The sequence below is a fragment of the Stegodyphus dumicola genome, chromosome 3, assembly GCF_044657685.1.
Source record: "Stegodyphus dumicola isolate Sdum_Otavi_A_Nest chromosome 3, ASM4465768v1".
Taxonomy (NCBI): domain Eukaryota; kingdom Metazoa; phylum Arthropoda; class Arachnida; order Araneae; family Eresidae; genus Stegodyphus; species Stegodyphus dumicola.
The window spans coordinates 278395783-278412916 of record NC_140770.1 but is presented as its reverse complement, the minus strand read 5'-3'; the positions used below and the strand labels follow the sequence as shown (position 1 = coordinate 278412916).

Below are 17134 nucleotides of genomic sequence, written 5' to 3'. Positions count from 1 at the left end.
AGAAAATAATACAAAATTCTAACTATAAATATCGTTTGGATGCCAAAACTTCGACGTCAGAAACAGTAAATAAACCATGGAGGTAGAACCAAAGAATATGTATTGTTCTTTGGTAGAACGGCCCGCCACCTGACGCCGAGAATGGCTCACATAATATTCATTTATCCAATATTTATCCAGCAAATATTCTAAATTTCGGTAGTTTAAAAATCATTCTCGTTTAAGTTTCATTGGATATGGATAAGGCATTCAACACAAAATAGGTATTTCTGTATATTATAGATGGATATTTGCAAGAAAATCAGAATATATTTCACAAGAAATACACTACCTAATTTGAAAAAAAAAAACTTTTCTGCTTCGTTGTTATTCTATATCGCTTAAATGTATATAAAAAATTATATTCTATATTTCAAATATAGTAAATGTTTTATTTTTTCTAAAAAATAAATTAATAAACTTAATTAGGAGTGAGAGAACTAAAAGAAAATATTTTTAGCGGTCCAGAAGCTGAATTACATCTTCGTGTAATGCATTTATCTGAACTTGTCTGGAGTTTCTGAATTTTGGGAAGAGTATATGATAAAATAAACTTTCTAGATTTTAAACATTTCGAATAAACATTAATTACAAGTTATAAAAAGTAAAATTCCATGTGAAACTTTTCGATGACATATTAAATGTGTAATTCGATATATGCATTCAACTGTGAAAGAGAATCCTGTGAGCAAAGATGAAATGAATGGGATGTCATAGTAGTTTTTTGTGACGATTCTGTTATAAATTGATTTTCTGGTAGAGTGTTATGACTGATCGCATTTTTGGTGTTGGAGTAGGAGTTTTTGTAATTGCTATCGTATGGATCAGCGCAATATGTCTGGCAGTTCTGTTTTCTAAAACGAAACGCCCTGTCTCGTAAGTTTTATGTTTTTAAATTTTAGGTCATTTATTATTTTCATGAGCAATATTTTTTATATGTGTAAACATTACAATTGGCTCATTTTAGTTTTTTTTAGTCATTTAACTCTTATAATTAACTTAACGTAATTTGCTGAAATAATTAAACGTCTAGAAAAACATTTAAATGTAGGTAAGTTTAAAAAAAAAATTGCGATCCGAAACCTTCAGATTACTATCTAATACCTCTAAGATTTTTTTTAGTAAAATTTTGTAATGTTTAAAAAAAAAAAATTAAGGTAAGATTAAAAAGAATTTGATTACTGATCTTAGTATGCTTTTTAATTAATGAGTGATGAAACAGTTTTATGCTAAGTACAGGCCTGCTAGAATCATTTATTTAAATGAGCTGTTCAAACCAAATGGTAAGAAAAAAAATGTACTATGTTATTACTCATCATAAATTAAGATCATTCAAATTAAAATTGAAACTTTTTCCAATGTGAGATGCCTTTTCACCTTTTAAACGACAGTCCAAAAAATGTGTCTTTATTTCTAAAGAAATTAATTTCCTCTTAAACATTGTTTTGTTATCTTTATCGGACATGCTATATGGGTGCTTTTGCTCCATGCGGAGTTTATTAAATTTATTCAGATTGCTTAGGCAATTTTCTTATCATTTTAGAGAAAAACCATTTTGTAGGAGGGTTCTTGCAACTTAGAACTGTGTTATAGTGAAACCATGTTACAAGATGTCATGTTGTAGGAGGGATAGCTGTACTTCTTTGAATTGTCATTCTGCCGATATTCACATGGGCATGCTTTCTCTGATGCCAGATTGCTTAGGCAATTTTACTTCCTTACAAAATCACCATCAGTAAGTGGGTGGCCGCTTTTAGAAATTAAGGCTGTGATTCCCAAACTAACTTCAGCGCAGTTATTTAATTGTGAAGATGCCTGTGTAAATACTTTTCTTTGTGCAACGAGAGGATGACGAAGAGATTCGATTTCATGATTTTTATCTTGTCCCTCAAGCTTTGAAAATGTTGAATGTTTCGTGTCATAGTATCTCTTAATATTATACTCCTTGCGTACACTAATCATAAAATTACACATCAAGCATGTAATTCTATTATTTTGCTCCACAAAAAAAGTATTTCATAAGTTCAAACTTCCAAAAATTTCCCGTTATTGTCCACTATCTTTGTTTTAGTTTTAAATCCATTGGTCAAAACCACGTGGAACAAACATGACAAAATTTCTGTGTTGGTTGGTTCTTCTTTCAAAATAATATTAACAATAGTGAAATATTCAAAACGAGAAACTTTTAATGGTCTCAAAAAGAAAAATAAACACATAAATGATAAAACAATGCATAGTTATGAAGCCAAAAGTGAACAATATAAAAGAAATGAATACAGCGCTTCCGATCTGAGCAAATATTTTTCTTCCCCTTTAAGTGCATGTATGCAAACTCGTGCTTCCTTTATCTGCACGCTGTATAGGCTAGGAGTAGTTTTTTGGTCAGGCCCTGACCTTATTTTGGTTGACCCTGGGAACTTGGCTCAGTGCTAAATCAGGAGAGAGTAGAATGAGTAACGAAGGGCCTCGCAACCCTTTCTAGAGATAACTGATGTGTCAAATTGCAACAAAATTTTGAAGAGATCTAGGCAGACCACAAGCTGACTGCTCACAGGCCCACATTTGGACTGCAGGCCACAGGTTGTGTATCCCTGGTATAGTGTCTGTCCAGTATGGGGCATTCTAAATATATAACGAGCTGAAAGTCTTCTTGAGAGGTTGGTTGTAGAGAAGGAGGGTTAGGAGACCCTAGGATGCTCTTCATCAAAATTGGGGGTGGAACTGAGTGAAGTCTACTGTCATCTGTATGGTGCTCAAGTGCAGTCTTGCACTTCTTGCCATGATGAATTTCATGATCTGTCTTGATGTTATTATCAGACAAGTGAGATAAGTCACAACAACAAAATTCCCCCCTCCCATGTAATTTTTTCAAAATTCTGTGGAATTATAGTTTCCACTATAAAATCCATTTTACACTTTTTTCCTTTGAATTTATTTTTTCTGGCCTTTTTCCTGTTGCAGAATTGGTAGGGATAATTTTCGTTTTGGATTTTAGATATTGCACCTTGGTAAGTTTAGAAGGATTTGAAGGCCCATTTCTATAATTCTAAAAGATTAAAAATAAAAAAAAAAAAACTGTGACAAAATAAAAATTATCTTCATGGAATTAGCATCTAATGGATGTATTTTACAGGAAGTTTGTAATGAATTAAATTTCGTGGATAATTTTTAGAAGAACTATGGAAACATAATATATCACTATTTAAAGTTTGATCCTTGTAATCATTTTTTAACATGTTTATCTTGCCTTTATTTTCTCATCTTTTCACTTGTCACAAGCATGGAAAATATCAAAAATGCTTTTCATCTTATCATAAAAAGGAAATTTTCTGTTGATAAGGAAATTGAAAACTGGCAATTTAAAAGATTCATATTACATGTCTCGATGCATCATACACAGGGCTGGCGCTAGGCATTTTCCCACCAAATGCAATCTCTGTAGGTATAAATTCTGCTGCCTAGTGCCTCCCTAAATTTTGCTCTCAGTGTTGCTTGGTGCGTCACTAAATTCTGAAAATTCTTCTGCACCGGCTCTGTAACCAGCCCTGACTATCTATCTTATCACGTTTATTCTCAATGCTCATATTACTAAAGAAATAAAATTAGAACATATGTATTCTCAATACATCTAGTTCTTTAGACTAGTGTAAATCTTTTGAGTTGAAAATTCTAAAATGAAAAGGAAACTTACTGAGGTAAGAAACTGAATACATAAAGAGAATTATTCCTCAATTATGTGAATGAACCAGTTTATAATTTCAGCCGGTTAATCTTTGGATTATGGTAACTTGGCGATTTTTTGGCAACCAACCCTGCTACAGCAAACTGCTAGTTTTTGTTAGGACGCCATTTTGTTTTCACGAAGTAAAGGCTTTTTTTTTTTTTTTTTACTTAATATTTTTTTCTAACAATCTGCTAGCCGAATTACGCTTATGCTAGAACTTTTATGGAACAAAAGTGCTTAATCATGACGAAGATTAGGTGCACAATCGCAAACTGTTTGCCACGTTTTTAAGAAATGCACATACACGGTATCCATGTACACGTCGACCTATTTTTTTGCTTAAACATCCCAGAATTGCACAAAAATGGCATTGCGCACACTCTTGACTTTATCCATGTACACTGCTAGAGTCCTAGCTAGTAACCTTTATCGCCTTAACCAAAATGTTGCCAAACTACCTGTTACCATATTCCAAAGATTAGCCTTTCAGCCTTTACTATAATTTTTCCTTTCCATTTCCTCACCAGAATGTAACTCTGTTAGATAGTATTTAAACTGGGTTTTTTATTTTGTAGAGAGTGTATTTCTGCCCTCCACTTGTGTGCTGCATTACTTCCTGCCAGCTCTAATAGTGGCTAATCTTTGGAATATGGTAACAGGTAGTTTGGCGACATTTTGGTTAGGCGATAAAGGTTACTAGCTAGGACTTTAGCAGTGTACATGGATAAGGTGCATGGTGCGCAATGCCATTTTTGTGCAATTCTGGGATGTTTTTTTAAGTGAAAATAGGTCGACGTGTACGTGGATGATACCGTGTTTGTGCAATTCTTAAAAACGTGGCAAGCAGTAGGCGATTCTGCACTTTCTTCCAATTTCGCACCTAATCTTCGTCATGATTAAGCACTTTTGTTCCATAAAAGTTCTAACATAAACGTAATTCGGCTAGCAGATTGTTGGAAAAAAGTGTTGAGGGGGGAAAAAATGCCTTTACTTCGTGAAAACAAAATGGCATCCAAACAAAAACTAGTAGGTTGCTGTAGCAGGGTTGGTCGCCAAATTTTCGACAAAAAATTGCCAAGTTACCATAATCCAAAGATTGACCCTAATAGTTTGTAACTATTTGGCTTTACTTTATAACTGCCGATATTTGAATTTGTTATGAGAGTTAGTGAGCCAGCTGAGATTTTAAAATTAAATTGTGTAGTTTTTGACTACTAGTCCACATTTTAAATTTGAATTTGACTGTTCCTGTGTAGTTGCATCATCACAAGCTGTAGTTAATTTTGTAGTATAAGAACATTCATTTATGTTTTAAGTTCTGTTTAAATAAAGAGGTTTATTTAAATCTTTTTCTGACTTTGTAATTACTTTCACATATGGTGATAATTTGCTTCAAGTCTGTCAGGGGTTCTGGACTATTTTAAGAGTTCAATTAAAACCTCATAGGTATACTGTCGAAACATTGACATGTTAGGAGACAAAGCAAAAACTAGTGGAACATTGGTTTGCGTATTTAAACAGATTTCTTATTGTTATAAAAGGTGCTTAAAGAGAAGGAAATTGATATAAATTAGTCAAAATGTCGGAAATTTTCAGATTTAAAAAATACATACATATTTTGCTGCGTGTTACAAATGTTTTGTAGTTTTTAATGTGTAATTATTGTAATATCATGTAAGAAACAATGTCATAAATTACACACATTTTAAAATTGTGATTTTAGTAATGCTTTTTTAACAAATATTTTAAGAAAATTAAAATATATATATATATTGTGGCAATGTAAATCTGTAATGACTAAGGGTATCTAACTATGTAATTTAATTATTAACTAATTCCTCACCCTTGAAATTTTTATCTGTGTTTTAAGAGCAAGTTATTGTGTAGAATTTATTCCTTACAGCTAGTGAATAATACAAAACACCTTATCACCTCTAATTGTGCAGGACTGGATTACAAGTCCGGGAATTGTGCAGGACACTAACTGCATCAGACAAACAGCATAATACTTTCAAAATTTGCGAACCCTGCCACATCACGCATTCGGGCCTGTTCTGATCAGCAGGTCTCTCTTTAGGCAAGCAGCAGCAATAAATCTCTGTTATGGATCATGCTGATTATTATTTTGCTTCTCATTTTAACCTATGCTTTTTGACACAAAATCTGCTTGCTATTTACTGAGTGTACGTAATGAAACAAGACATAAAAGAAAAAATCAACATGAAGCTATCTAGTAAAAGTGAATTAAATCCGTCTTTAAACTAATCTTCTTTAAAATATATCCAACTATTGTGCAAAATATTTAATGCTACTTGATAAGTTTTATAAAGTTGACTTTATTCTCAAATTTGTTTTATAATTATGATTATTAAATCATAAATAGGATGCATTATTAAATATGTAATAATAATGCATGTATTCCATTTGCGGATCTGTTTTATTCTTGAGATGGTGTTACAAAAGTGAAGTTCAGGCATAGATAAAATTTTTAATTGAATTTTTCAGTTCTAATTTGCTGTAGGTCCTTAATATTTTTCATTAATGGTCCTTAAAAGTACCTTTTTCATGTGGAGAACTGTGTATGAACCCTGTGCAAAACCTTGCCTCCTTTTCCTTCATGCTGCTTGGTACTACTACTTTACTAATGTTTTTCATTATCTTAAATTAACACTTGAGGAAAAGAAGCTGCAAATGTGGGGTGTATCTAAGGCCTTTACTAGCCGAAGGTAAAGCGTGCTTTTGTAGAGAACTTTATTAGATAGACTGGCTCGCATTTACATTCACGAGAAAACAAGAATGCAGGCAGCCTTTTCATCTGGGATTAGACTCAGGTTGAACTCCAAGTATTCAGTGTCACTAGTAGTCTCTTAAAGAGCAAAATTTTCCACTGAATAGCAGTTATAATTTTTTATTACACAGAAAAATGTTGATGCTTTCTTTTGAACTGCTTCTATTGACATTAATTTAAATCACTGCATATTTCTTATCTGAAAACTCATCTATTTGTGATGTTTTTATATTCTACATCTAAAGTGCAAACAGGTTAGTTAAAAGGATTTAATGTTTTAACTGGCCATATTTTATCCATGTGTGAGAACATGCAAATAAAAAAAAATCTATATTTTTAGAAGAGTATTAATGTATGTTGATATGAAAGCATAGTACTATAAGAGGGAATATGAGATAAATGCTTTAGCCAGAAATGTTTAAGAAAAGTTCTATGCTTCACTCTCATACAACTTTTAATATATTTGCTAGATGCAGTAATGCATTATTTTTAATAGGATTTAAAATTTAAAAAATTCTTACTTCTATTGCTAAGAAAAATTAAAATGTTAAAAACACAAAAGAACTTATCACCAGAATGTGTGAAAAGGTACTTACATGTTGTCCCATCAACTGTGAAACTGTCCCTTAGCAGGATGATTTAGTGCCAGTTACGGATAAGCCCTGACATCACAATGCACTCATAATATTTCTTCTTTTGATGTAATCCTGACTGATTCTCGATAAGTCACCTTTTGTTTTAATGAACAAGGATATAAGTTAACTGATATTGCTGTATTTTGTTCTGCATTAAAAAAAAATTGTAATTCCAGAACTGTAGAATCGCATTTGTGACTGCATTTCATTTACAGCTGATCGAGCAAATGAACATCTATCAAAAGGCAAGAACAACTGAATATGGAATACAAAACATTTGAAGTTTGGACACATATTATTAAATAGGACTGCTATAATATGCAGTTGTGCACCTCCCCCACTCTGTCACTCGTCTCATTGAGCTCATTTTTTTTTTATTCTTATATGTTGGTAAAATGCACATTTTTTGCTTTAAAAATGATTGAATTATGTTGTTCTTATCTTCTGTGTAAGGTTTTTATGCATTTAGTTAATCTGCATGCAATAGTTGAATTAACAACAATTTAAAAATTGTTTAAGTACAGCTAAGCCTAATTTTTGTTTACCGTAGTAGCCACATTGGTTTACATTTGAAAATCTACCAGAATAGTGAAATCAATTTCTGTATCTTCAGTGTCTTTTTTGCTGAGTAGGACCAAAGTTAAACTTTCATTTTTGTACACTGAAAAAATTGTTGACTGCTGGCCGAAATGCTTGTTTTTGCATAGAAACTCTAATTTTAATTGTAAAAATTGTTTTTTTTTAATTGTTTTAACTGTATTTGGTATTTTATTTATTTATTTATCTATATTTTTCAATTTTTAATGAAGATATTTTGAGGTTTTATATAGTTTTACCATTCCTTGAACTGAGAACAGAATAACTTGAATGAGAAATATATCTCTAATGAAATTCAAGGAACTAAGTTTAAATGAAATGCAGCAAAAAGTCCATATAATTTAATATTCCATACAAAAAAGTCGTGATGTATACATCAGATTTTTTTTTTTTTTTTTTTAAGAACAGTTTCAATTTTAAACATTTGTACTGGTCAAAAACCAAAAAAAATGAAAAACAAAGTCCAACATTAAGAATTGGCATAAATTAAATTTTTTTATTATTATTATTGTTATTCAGCGTGATATTTAAACTAAATTTGTACTGGGTTAAGTGCCAGTACGAATAGGTGCCAAGCTCTCATATTGTGTCCATATTCTCATAATTTATGTCAGATATCCGAATAATTTAGTGAAATTAGACAAATGATGTGCTATTTTGAAATAATTAGCGTATTTGACGGCATAAAATTTGCTTTCAAAAAAGTTATCTGCGTCTTATACGTGAAGGACACAGTCTTATACATGAAAGTAATTGCATTCAATAATTGTTTATTTGGCTTTTACGAAACGTGAGAACTAAAAGAAACCACGCTATTGAAACTTTTTTTTCCTTGTGTGTGGCCGTCTAAATAAGGGTGCATCTTATATGCCGTCAAATATGGTATGATAAGCTGGGTCATCTCGCATAACTGTTAATTTTTGCTGAGATAAGATGCTTATATAAACATTTCTAAATAAAATTCTATTATTTTAAATGCACTTTGGAATATACCACATTTTTGATCTACTTCAATTCCCTCCTCTTCCTGCTTTTTTTAAAATTTCTGGTTTCGTAAATTAGTGTGTAGTAATTTTTTTCTTTAGTGTTCTGTGTATTTTTTTAAATAGTTTTTCTTCATACTTTTAATGTGTCCACCTGCTGTTTAAATTTACAATGAATGGTGAAAACTGAAAATTTTATTTAATTTTGAATTAATTTTTCTTACAGTTATTTTTTTACCTTGCAGATTTCTTGGATTTGGGAGCATTTTGATTGCTTTTTTTATAACTGTTGTTCTTCTCTTCATACCTCGAGAATCTCAAGCATCATATCCTGAGCCAGAAATATTGCCACCAGATTACTTGTTTGTCTGGAGAATTACTCTTTTAGCATTTTTACTTGTTAGTTTTATTGTGGCTATTATTTTGATGATAACTGAATATTGGGCTGTTCCAATGTCTGCAAAACCTTTAAAAAAGGTTATCCGTAAAACTTATATAGTGGAAACTAAGTAATAAACTAAGTAATATGTATTGTTAACTGCTATATTTTCTTATTTTTAATATTTAATTAAGGGGTGATAAATATGGCTGAGAAAATACCTAAAATAGGTAGCAGAGTTGAAATTGTGGGTAAAGATGTTAAAGGTAAAGTTGCATTTGTTGGTAACACAAACTTTTCTTCTGGGAAGTGGTTTGGAGTTATATTAGATGAACCAAAAGGAAAAAATAATGGTTGTGTTCAGGGCAAAGCTTATTTCACTTGTCCCGATAATTATGGGATATTTGTTCGTCAGACTCAACTTCTAGTTCTTGATGAGGACATTGGAAGTAAGGGTAGGGCATCGTCATCACCATCAACTGGTTCTATGGAAAACATATCATCAGTAAAAGAGGCTCCAGAAAAACGACGAAAATCTTCTTTCACTACAAATATTCCTAAATTTCCTACTGATAAAGGAGTAAAAGATGCAGCAAATATGGCTGAAGCACCTTCTCATGGTTCTTCATCTAGTTCATTAAAAAGTTCGATGATTGAAGAGAATGCATCAGAGAATTCTGCTGACATTTTATCTATCAAAAATGCTGCTAGTACACTAGAATTCAAAGGTTTACTTCTCCAGAAAGATCAAGAAATTGATAGTCTTAAAAATGAAATCAAAGATCTGAATGAAAAAATTGAAACTTTGAAAATCAAGCGCCTTGAAGACCAGTCTAAAATAAAAGAAGCTGAGAAAACAAAAATTCAGGTGCAGCAGCTTCTGGAATATAAGGCAAAAATAACGGAAGTACAGGCTGATCTTCAGAGGCAACTAACGCAAGCAAAAAAAGAAGCGAAAGATGCAATTGAAGCAAAAGAACAACATGCAGAAGAAATGTCAGATTTAGCTGAAGCTATGGAATTAGCAACATTAGATAAAGAAATGGCCGAAGAAAAATGTGAAACTCTGCAAGCAGAATTGGAACAAACTAAAGAAAAACTTGAAGAATTGCAAATAGATTATGAAATTTTAAAAACTGAAATGTCGGATAAAGGAGGTGATGGAACTGCAACATTGTATCAAGTGAAACAATTAGAGCAGCAGAATGAGAGATTGAAGGAAGCTCTTGTTAAAATGAGAGATTTATCTGCTCATGAAAAGCAAGAATATCAAAGAACTCAGAAAGAACTTGATCAAGCAAAATCAGAGATTAGCGAACTTAGTCGTGCTAAGGAAAAATTAAGTCTGTTAGTTGATGATTATGAAAAACAACTTGGTGAGTTGAAAGAACAAGTTGATGCAGCCCTTGGATCTGAAGAAATGATTGAACTTTTAACTGAGAGAAATTTGGCATTAGAAGACAGAGTGCGAGAGCTTCAAGTTCTAGTTGATGATTTGGAACGATTACAGGATGTTAATGATCAGTTACAAGAAACAGCTAAGGAAACTGAACTAGAACTTCGTGAAGAAGTTGATATGTTAAATGCTAAAATTATTGAAGGTCAAAGGAAATTAGAAGCTACTCAGGAAGCAATTGCAGATTATGAGCAAACTATTCAAAAGTTCCGTGATCAGACAGAGCAGCTGCGAGAGACTAATCATGAACTTCAAATGCAATTGCAGAAGGAATCTGATAGAGTTGCTATGTCTAAACCAGTTGAGTATTTTGATTTTAAGGTCAAATATGCAGAAACGAAAGCTTTTGCTCGAGCTGTAGAAATGGATTTGAGAAGGTTAGAAGTGCAAGAAGCTACTCAGCATGTCAACTATTTATGTGCTTTCATGCCTGATAATTTCCTCTGCCGTGGTTCTGATCATGATGCAATTTTAGTGCTTTTGCTTATTCCTAGAATGATAACAAAAGCTGAAATTTTATCATCACAAATAAAAGAAAAATTCCCTTGTCCTGAAGAAATATCTAAAGATACTGTACTTAAGAGTCATAAAATTGATCAGTATTCATTTGCCAATCGTTTATTATATCAGCTCTACTTTTTACAGTCACTTTTGCATCAGTATTCTAGTGCTCTTAACCATTGCAACGTGGAATTATTTATGAAGATTGGCACACTGTATATGGAAATGGCTGTACAAGAAAAAGCTCTCGATTTTTATATTGATTTATTAAGAAAAGATCAGTTGGATGAAAATGTTAACCTTGATGCTCTAATTAAATCTGTTATGTATTTCTATAATCTTTATAGTGTGCATTTATCTTCAGAGACTGTTGATTGTACTTCACTTATGGCAGATCACATGAAACTAATCGGAGCTGCTTGTGAATCTATTCATACTGATATTTCTTCAGTAAAAGTTCTGTTGGACAATTCTGGTGAAAGTAGTGAATTTGGAATTTTACTAAGAGATGTTTGTACGTATTCAGACGACGTGCGTCAGTTTGTGAAAAAAATTCGAAGACGACTGCCTGCAGATAACAGTACATCTGTTTTGCATTTTCCTGCTGAAATTTTAGAACAACTCAATCATTGTAGAGAAAATATTGGACAAGTCATGACAGCTGCCTTCTATTTAAGAAAATCTGCTGTGCAACAAACTTCCATGTCAGGGGATGCTGTCCATGTTAGTATGGAAAAGATAAAAGAACTTGCTCATGAATCTACTGACAAAGCTTATGGCAAGGATGACAGTGGGCCGGAATGTATGCGTCAATCAATGAATACTCTTATGACATACATGAATAAATTGTCAAGTGCTATGCAAGAAGGTGAATATGAAATTGATCGTTCGAGTGTTGAAAAAGGAAACCCGCCTGTTTATCTGCGGGCACAAGCCATTAAAGAAGAAGCAAGAGATTTAGAAAATTTAAAATTCAAGTTGGAGGCTCGAGAGGGTGATATTTTTGAGCTGAAGAAAGCTCTTAAAATGAAGAGTGATGAGTTAAGCGAGATGCATGTTCGAAAAGAAATGGCAGAAAAGAAATTAGAAATAGCAACAAAAGACAGTGATGAGAGAGTTGAACGTATTCAGAGACAGCTAGATGAAGCAAAAATGCTTCTTAAGAAAAAAGAAAAGGAATTTGAAGAAACTCTTGATCATCTGCAAGCAGATATTGATGCTTTAGAAACAGAAAGAGGGGAACTGAAAGACAAAATTAAATTAATTTCTAAAAAGGTTATACTAGAAGGTTTATCAAAAACTACATCTTTAGCTAACTTGGTTGCTTCTCCTACAAGTCCTACAGTACCAGGTTCAGCACCATCAAATATTGTTATGTCTCGTGATAGCTCCTTGTTATCGCAGCAAGTCCAAGATCTGCAGTTAACGGTGAAGCATTTAAAGAACGAAAATATAAGATTGCAAACTGCTCGCATGTTGAAGCAACTGGAAAACTTACCATCTCTGAAAACTCCTACTAAACCTATAGGTTTTGCAAGTACAACTGGATTTATGAATATGGTAGAGCTTTCTGAAGCAGACAGCACACCATCAGAAAACATTGTTGCATTGTCAAAGAAGTCAAAAGACCTTTTAGGAAAAGCACAGAATTTGTGTTGTCCTCTGGTAGTAGATATTAGTCATCGTAAACCAGGTACACAACCAACGATTGATAAAATGGCAGCTAAATATCACCTTGTTGAATCTGCATCAAAACTGAAAATTCTACAGAATGAAGCAGAAAAATTAAAGGTAGAAATAGCTAACTTAAAAGCTGCCCAGAAACAGGGCACACAAATAAATGCAGACTTTTCTGCATTTCCAATACCAACATTTTCAAAGGTTTCTCCAGATAATAAGCAACTAGTTGCAAGAATTGCCATTCCTCAGAAATGCAGTTCTGGTGAGAAAATAGTTATTCCTCTCATGCTCAGTAACATGAGCACATTAAATCATCTGCATTCTACAGTTATATCCTGATATGCTTAAGGTGCCTTAGACAAAGTGTGCTTCAGTAACAAGAAACAGCTTTGCTAATTTATAAAATTTGTCAAACTATTTATTAATTTATTTTTGCTTTTAAATTTCATGTTAGCAATATAGTGGCTAAATAAAAAAAAAAAAAGTGCAATTTCCATAATGGCCCCATGTAAAGGTTAATTTTCCGTATGGATATTGCATGTGCCCTATCACAGTGTGAAAAATCAAAAGTATAATTGCTTCAGAGCTTCCTGTAGTAATTTGTACTACCAACTGTTTTGAACTCCATTAATTAACATTTTTAAAATATACTTTAAGCATTTGTTGTGATTGTTATTGTAGCAGTAGCATTACAAATTATTAATTATTCTGTTTAATCAAACTTGTTTAGAATGCCAAAAATCAGAATATCATTCAAGGAACATTGAAAAACAAAATCTATTATTATACCTAAGATGATTTTATAAGTTGTATTACTAATTAAGAAAGAAATGTTCTTATTAATTTAAATAAAATTTGATGATATTAGTCTGTATTTCTAGTAATTTTTTACTTCTTCAGTGAGTGACAAATTAAATCATTGAAATATAAATAATTAAAAAGATATAACTGCTTAATAACTATAGAAATATATAGCTTTTTTAATTGAAAGTAAACTATCATCTCAGCATCTGACTGAAAAATATTCTTTTGGGAAAATTCTTTTAAACACAATTAGATTAGAATATTATATTTTAGAAAAAGATAGTGCTTATTTCTGAAATGAAATAAATAAATCTGAACAAAAGAGAAAATTTATTGAATGAAAATTTGAAATTTAAAGGAGCAGCTTTCACTGATTTATTTTATGATTTACCATTTTTGTTTATGAGTGGCTTACCATGATAACATATCTCAAGTCTTGTAAATTGTATTAAGTGCAGCATTGTAAAAGGAGACAATAAGGCCAAGAACTGCTAGAGAGGTATATGTGTCTTGGTTTGAGCCAGATAGTCCTTTGTGAAGGTGAAAGGGCAAATATTTTATTTGTAAAAGGAGACAATAAGGCTTGTAAAAGGAGACAATAAGGCCAAGAACTGCTAGAGAGGTATATGTGTCTTGGTTTGAGCCAGATAGTCCTTTGTGAAGGTGAAAGGGCAAATATTTTATATTGTTGAAAGATGCAAAATCATGAAATTGATGGAAACATAAAAAAGTGTGAAAAGTGAAAATACCCAAAGCAAGTCTGTTTTAAATTTTTCAAAATTATATGTAATTTGCTAATTTTATCACAGTTTAGTATGAATTGTCTTATCTGAAGGAAATATGATATATTTATAGTTTATGAGATTTAAGAAAAAATCATGAAAAGTTTTCTGTTCAAAAACTTTTAATTAAACAAGTTTTCTGTAATTTTCAAAATTTTATCTTTATGTACAAAATCATATTCCTATCTGTAATTCTCTTATTATTGTTCAGATGTGATTTTTGTGATGATGATTTTTGTGCTGAATGTATCTGAATTATTTAAAATTTTTATTTATATCGAAATATGCTGTGTGAATGTGATTTGAGGGAAGAGATTCAGATTCAGATGCATTTTAATTTATTTATTTTGGATATGATGCAATACAGACCGGTCTTATTTTTTTTATTTATTTATTTATTTTTTTTTTTTCTTTAATGGTTTTGAACAAAAATAATTTTTTATGTATGTTTAGTTATCTGTATATGATAATATAATCCAAAATCATTTTCAAGTTAAATCATGAGACAGTAAGATATCAAGCTTTGATAAATCTTAATAGAACAGTTTATAATCTAATGAGCTATTTAATTACCATAGATTAACTAAGTATTCTCACTTTATTTTATTCTATGTAGATACAGTCAAAAGTCGTTAATTCAGACACCCATAATCCGGACCTCAACGCTAAAAACTTTCTGCACATGCGCCACGTTGGCACATGCACACGTACGTTTTTACGCGTGAGCGTAAGACCTTGACTACTGCGCATATGCGTGTGCGCAAGTGCAGAATACGTTTTCGCCTGCGCGTTTAATGTATAACAGACGGTGTAAGCTAAAATTATCTAATTATCTATTTCACTTAATGTTAATGATTGCGTTGTTTCTTAATCTTCAAATTGGATCCTGCTTATTATTTTTTGCAGACTGTAAGAGCAATTTTATAAAAGTAAACTTGAACTTTCGATTATGTCAAATAGAATTTCCGATGCTGGAACTTCCAAATTATCTACAAAATGAAAGTATGTTTTGATGTCCAACAAACAAAAAGTGGAATTGCTGCAAAAAATGGATAAAGACATGAAGAATGTGACAGAGAGGTTAGTGAAAACGAAAAAATTTCGATTGACAAGTTAGTCGGTATTCTCAGCACAGCAATTAACAGGACTTGAACAGCGAAACTTAAAATACAAAAAAAAAAAAAAAAAAAAAAAAAAAAAAAAAATTATAAAAACCTAAAAACTTATAAAAAGATTATGATACTTAAGTTTTTATTATCTTATCTCTATCCCTAAACTTTCTCGAGCCTGTGGCTCCCTCTATTGAGCATCAAGTAAATCACTTATGCCAAATTTTTCCTATTTCTGCTCACTTTTAGTAGTTCTGATGTGGAGGTACATGGTTTTGAACCATAGGCACTCCGAAAATTGCAAATCATTGGCATTGGCGGAACTTTGTAACTGAACAAGAAATTATGTCTGTTTATAGAATTAAAGAGAAAGTATTATCACATAAAATGAAGCAACTTAAACAACTTACATTGAAAGAAATGTTTAATAAAGTAAACAAATAAATATTAAGCTTTTTTTTGTGTGTGTGTGTGTGTAAATTTTGATACCCTTTAGATTCATAATTGTTCTTTATTTCATAAATTACGGTTTCATATTTTTAATTTTAGAATTTCTGCATGCCATCTTATGAGATTTAAACTGATGATCTATAATCCAGAATCGCCGAAGTTCCGACGAGTCCGGATTAACGACTTTTGACTGTATACATATATCAAAAATGAATTAATTTGGAATTTCTTTAACTTGTGCTTGCTAGTTGTATAGAGTGAAGCAAAAATATTAAGTATGTATATGTGAAATGTTAAATATATAATTAGCTAAATAATAAAAAATTGTGCATCAGTAATCTTGTAAAACAAGTCTTTTTCTCTTATATTAAATTGTGAAAAGAAAGGAAAACTTAACAATCTGATTTTTATTTTTTACATTCCTGCTTAATATATAAATGCTGAGATAAAATTATTTTGTTGCAATGTAATATTTACAAAAATGCATTTATTTAATAACGAGAAATATATAACCGATACATATTTAGGATATGTAAACTAAAAATAATGAATTAGTGAATAAAGAAATGAATCACATGTGTGTTGATGGGATGAATAGCATGCTTTGGAAGCTGTTATATGCTATCTGATAAGTGATCAGCTAAAAAGGCTCCTGTTTACAGGTGTTATCGTGGATGGATTAGCAACATTTTATATTAGGACATGATGTGAATTTTGGTACTTGTATTATCCCGTAGACAGTGAAATTATCACTTGGCAGTATGATTAATACCAGTTACAGATTAAGTAATATCTATATTACTTGTAATTGTTATAATAATATACTTGTAATATCTATATTATATATAATATCACCAATATTAAAGATATTGGTGGCTGAAGGATTAATAGCTTGATTTTGAATGTCACATGTTAACAGTTCCTTTAACTCACTTTAGTGCTGCAAGATTTCCAATTTACATTACTTGTTGTAATTGTTTTATTTGTGTTGCTATCTTCATTCTCTGAAAATACTTGCTTCTGTTCCTTTTAATTTTTCTCCTCTATTTTTAATTTATATAGTTCTCCAGTAGTCAGTTGAACATTGTGTTCTAATGCCTCTATATCTGCTTTAATAACATTTAAATGCATGGTCTTATGCAAGGAAACAACAGTATATACAATGCCACCTCACCTTCAAGTTGTTCTAAGGGAACTCTTTGGACAC

The 17134-nt window shown here is 31.4% G+C and overlaps 1 protein-coding gene across 1 annotated transcript; it reads left to right on the top strand.

Moving 5' to 3' along the window:
* Positions 1–508: 508 nt before the first annotated feature.
* On the top strand, positions 509–15582 carry DCTN1-p150 (dynactin subunit 1). The gene is made up of 2 exons (XM_035362780.2): positions 509–915; positions 9012–15582. The coding sequence occupies exon 2, from the start codon at positions 9351–9353 to the stop codon at positions 13119–13121; it is 3771 nt and encodes a 1256-aa protein (XP_035218671.2). The 5' UTR covers positions 509–915; positions 9012–9350; the 3' UTR covers positions 13122–15582.
* Positions 15583–17134: the final 1552 nt, after the last annotated feature.

Excerpts from the sequence above, each read along its gene's own strand:
- DCTN1-p150 (XM_035362780.2), top strand. The coding sequence starts at position 9,351 with ATGGCTGAGAAAATACCTAAAATAGGTAGCAGAGTTGAAATTGTGGGT.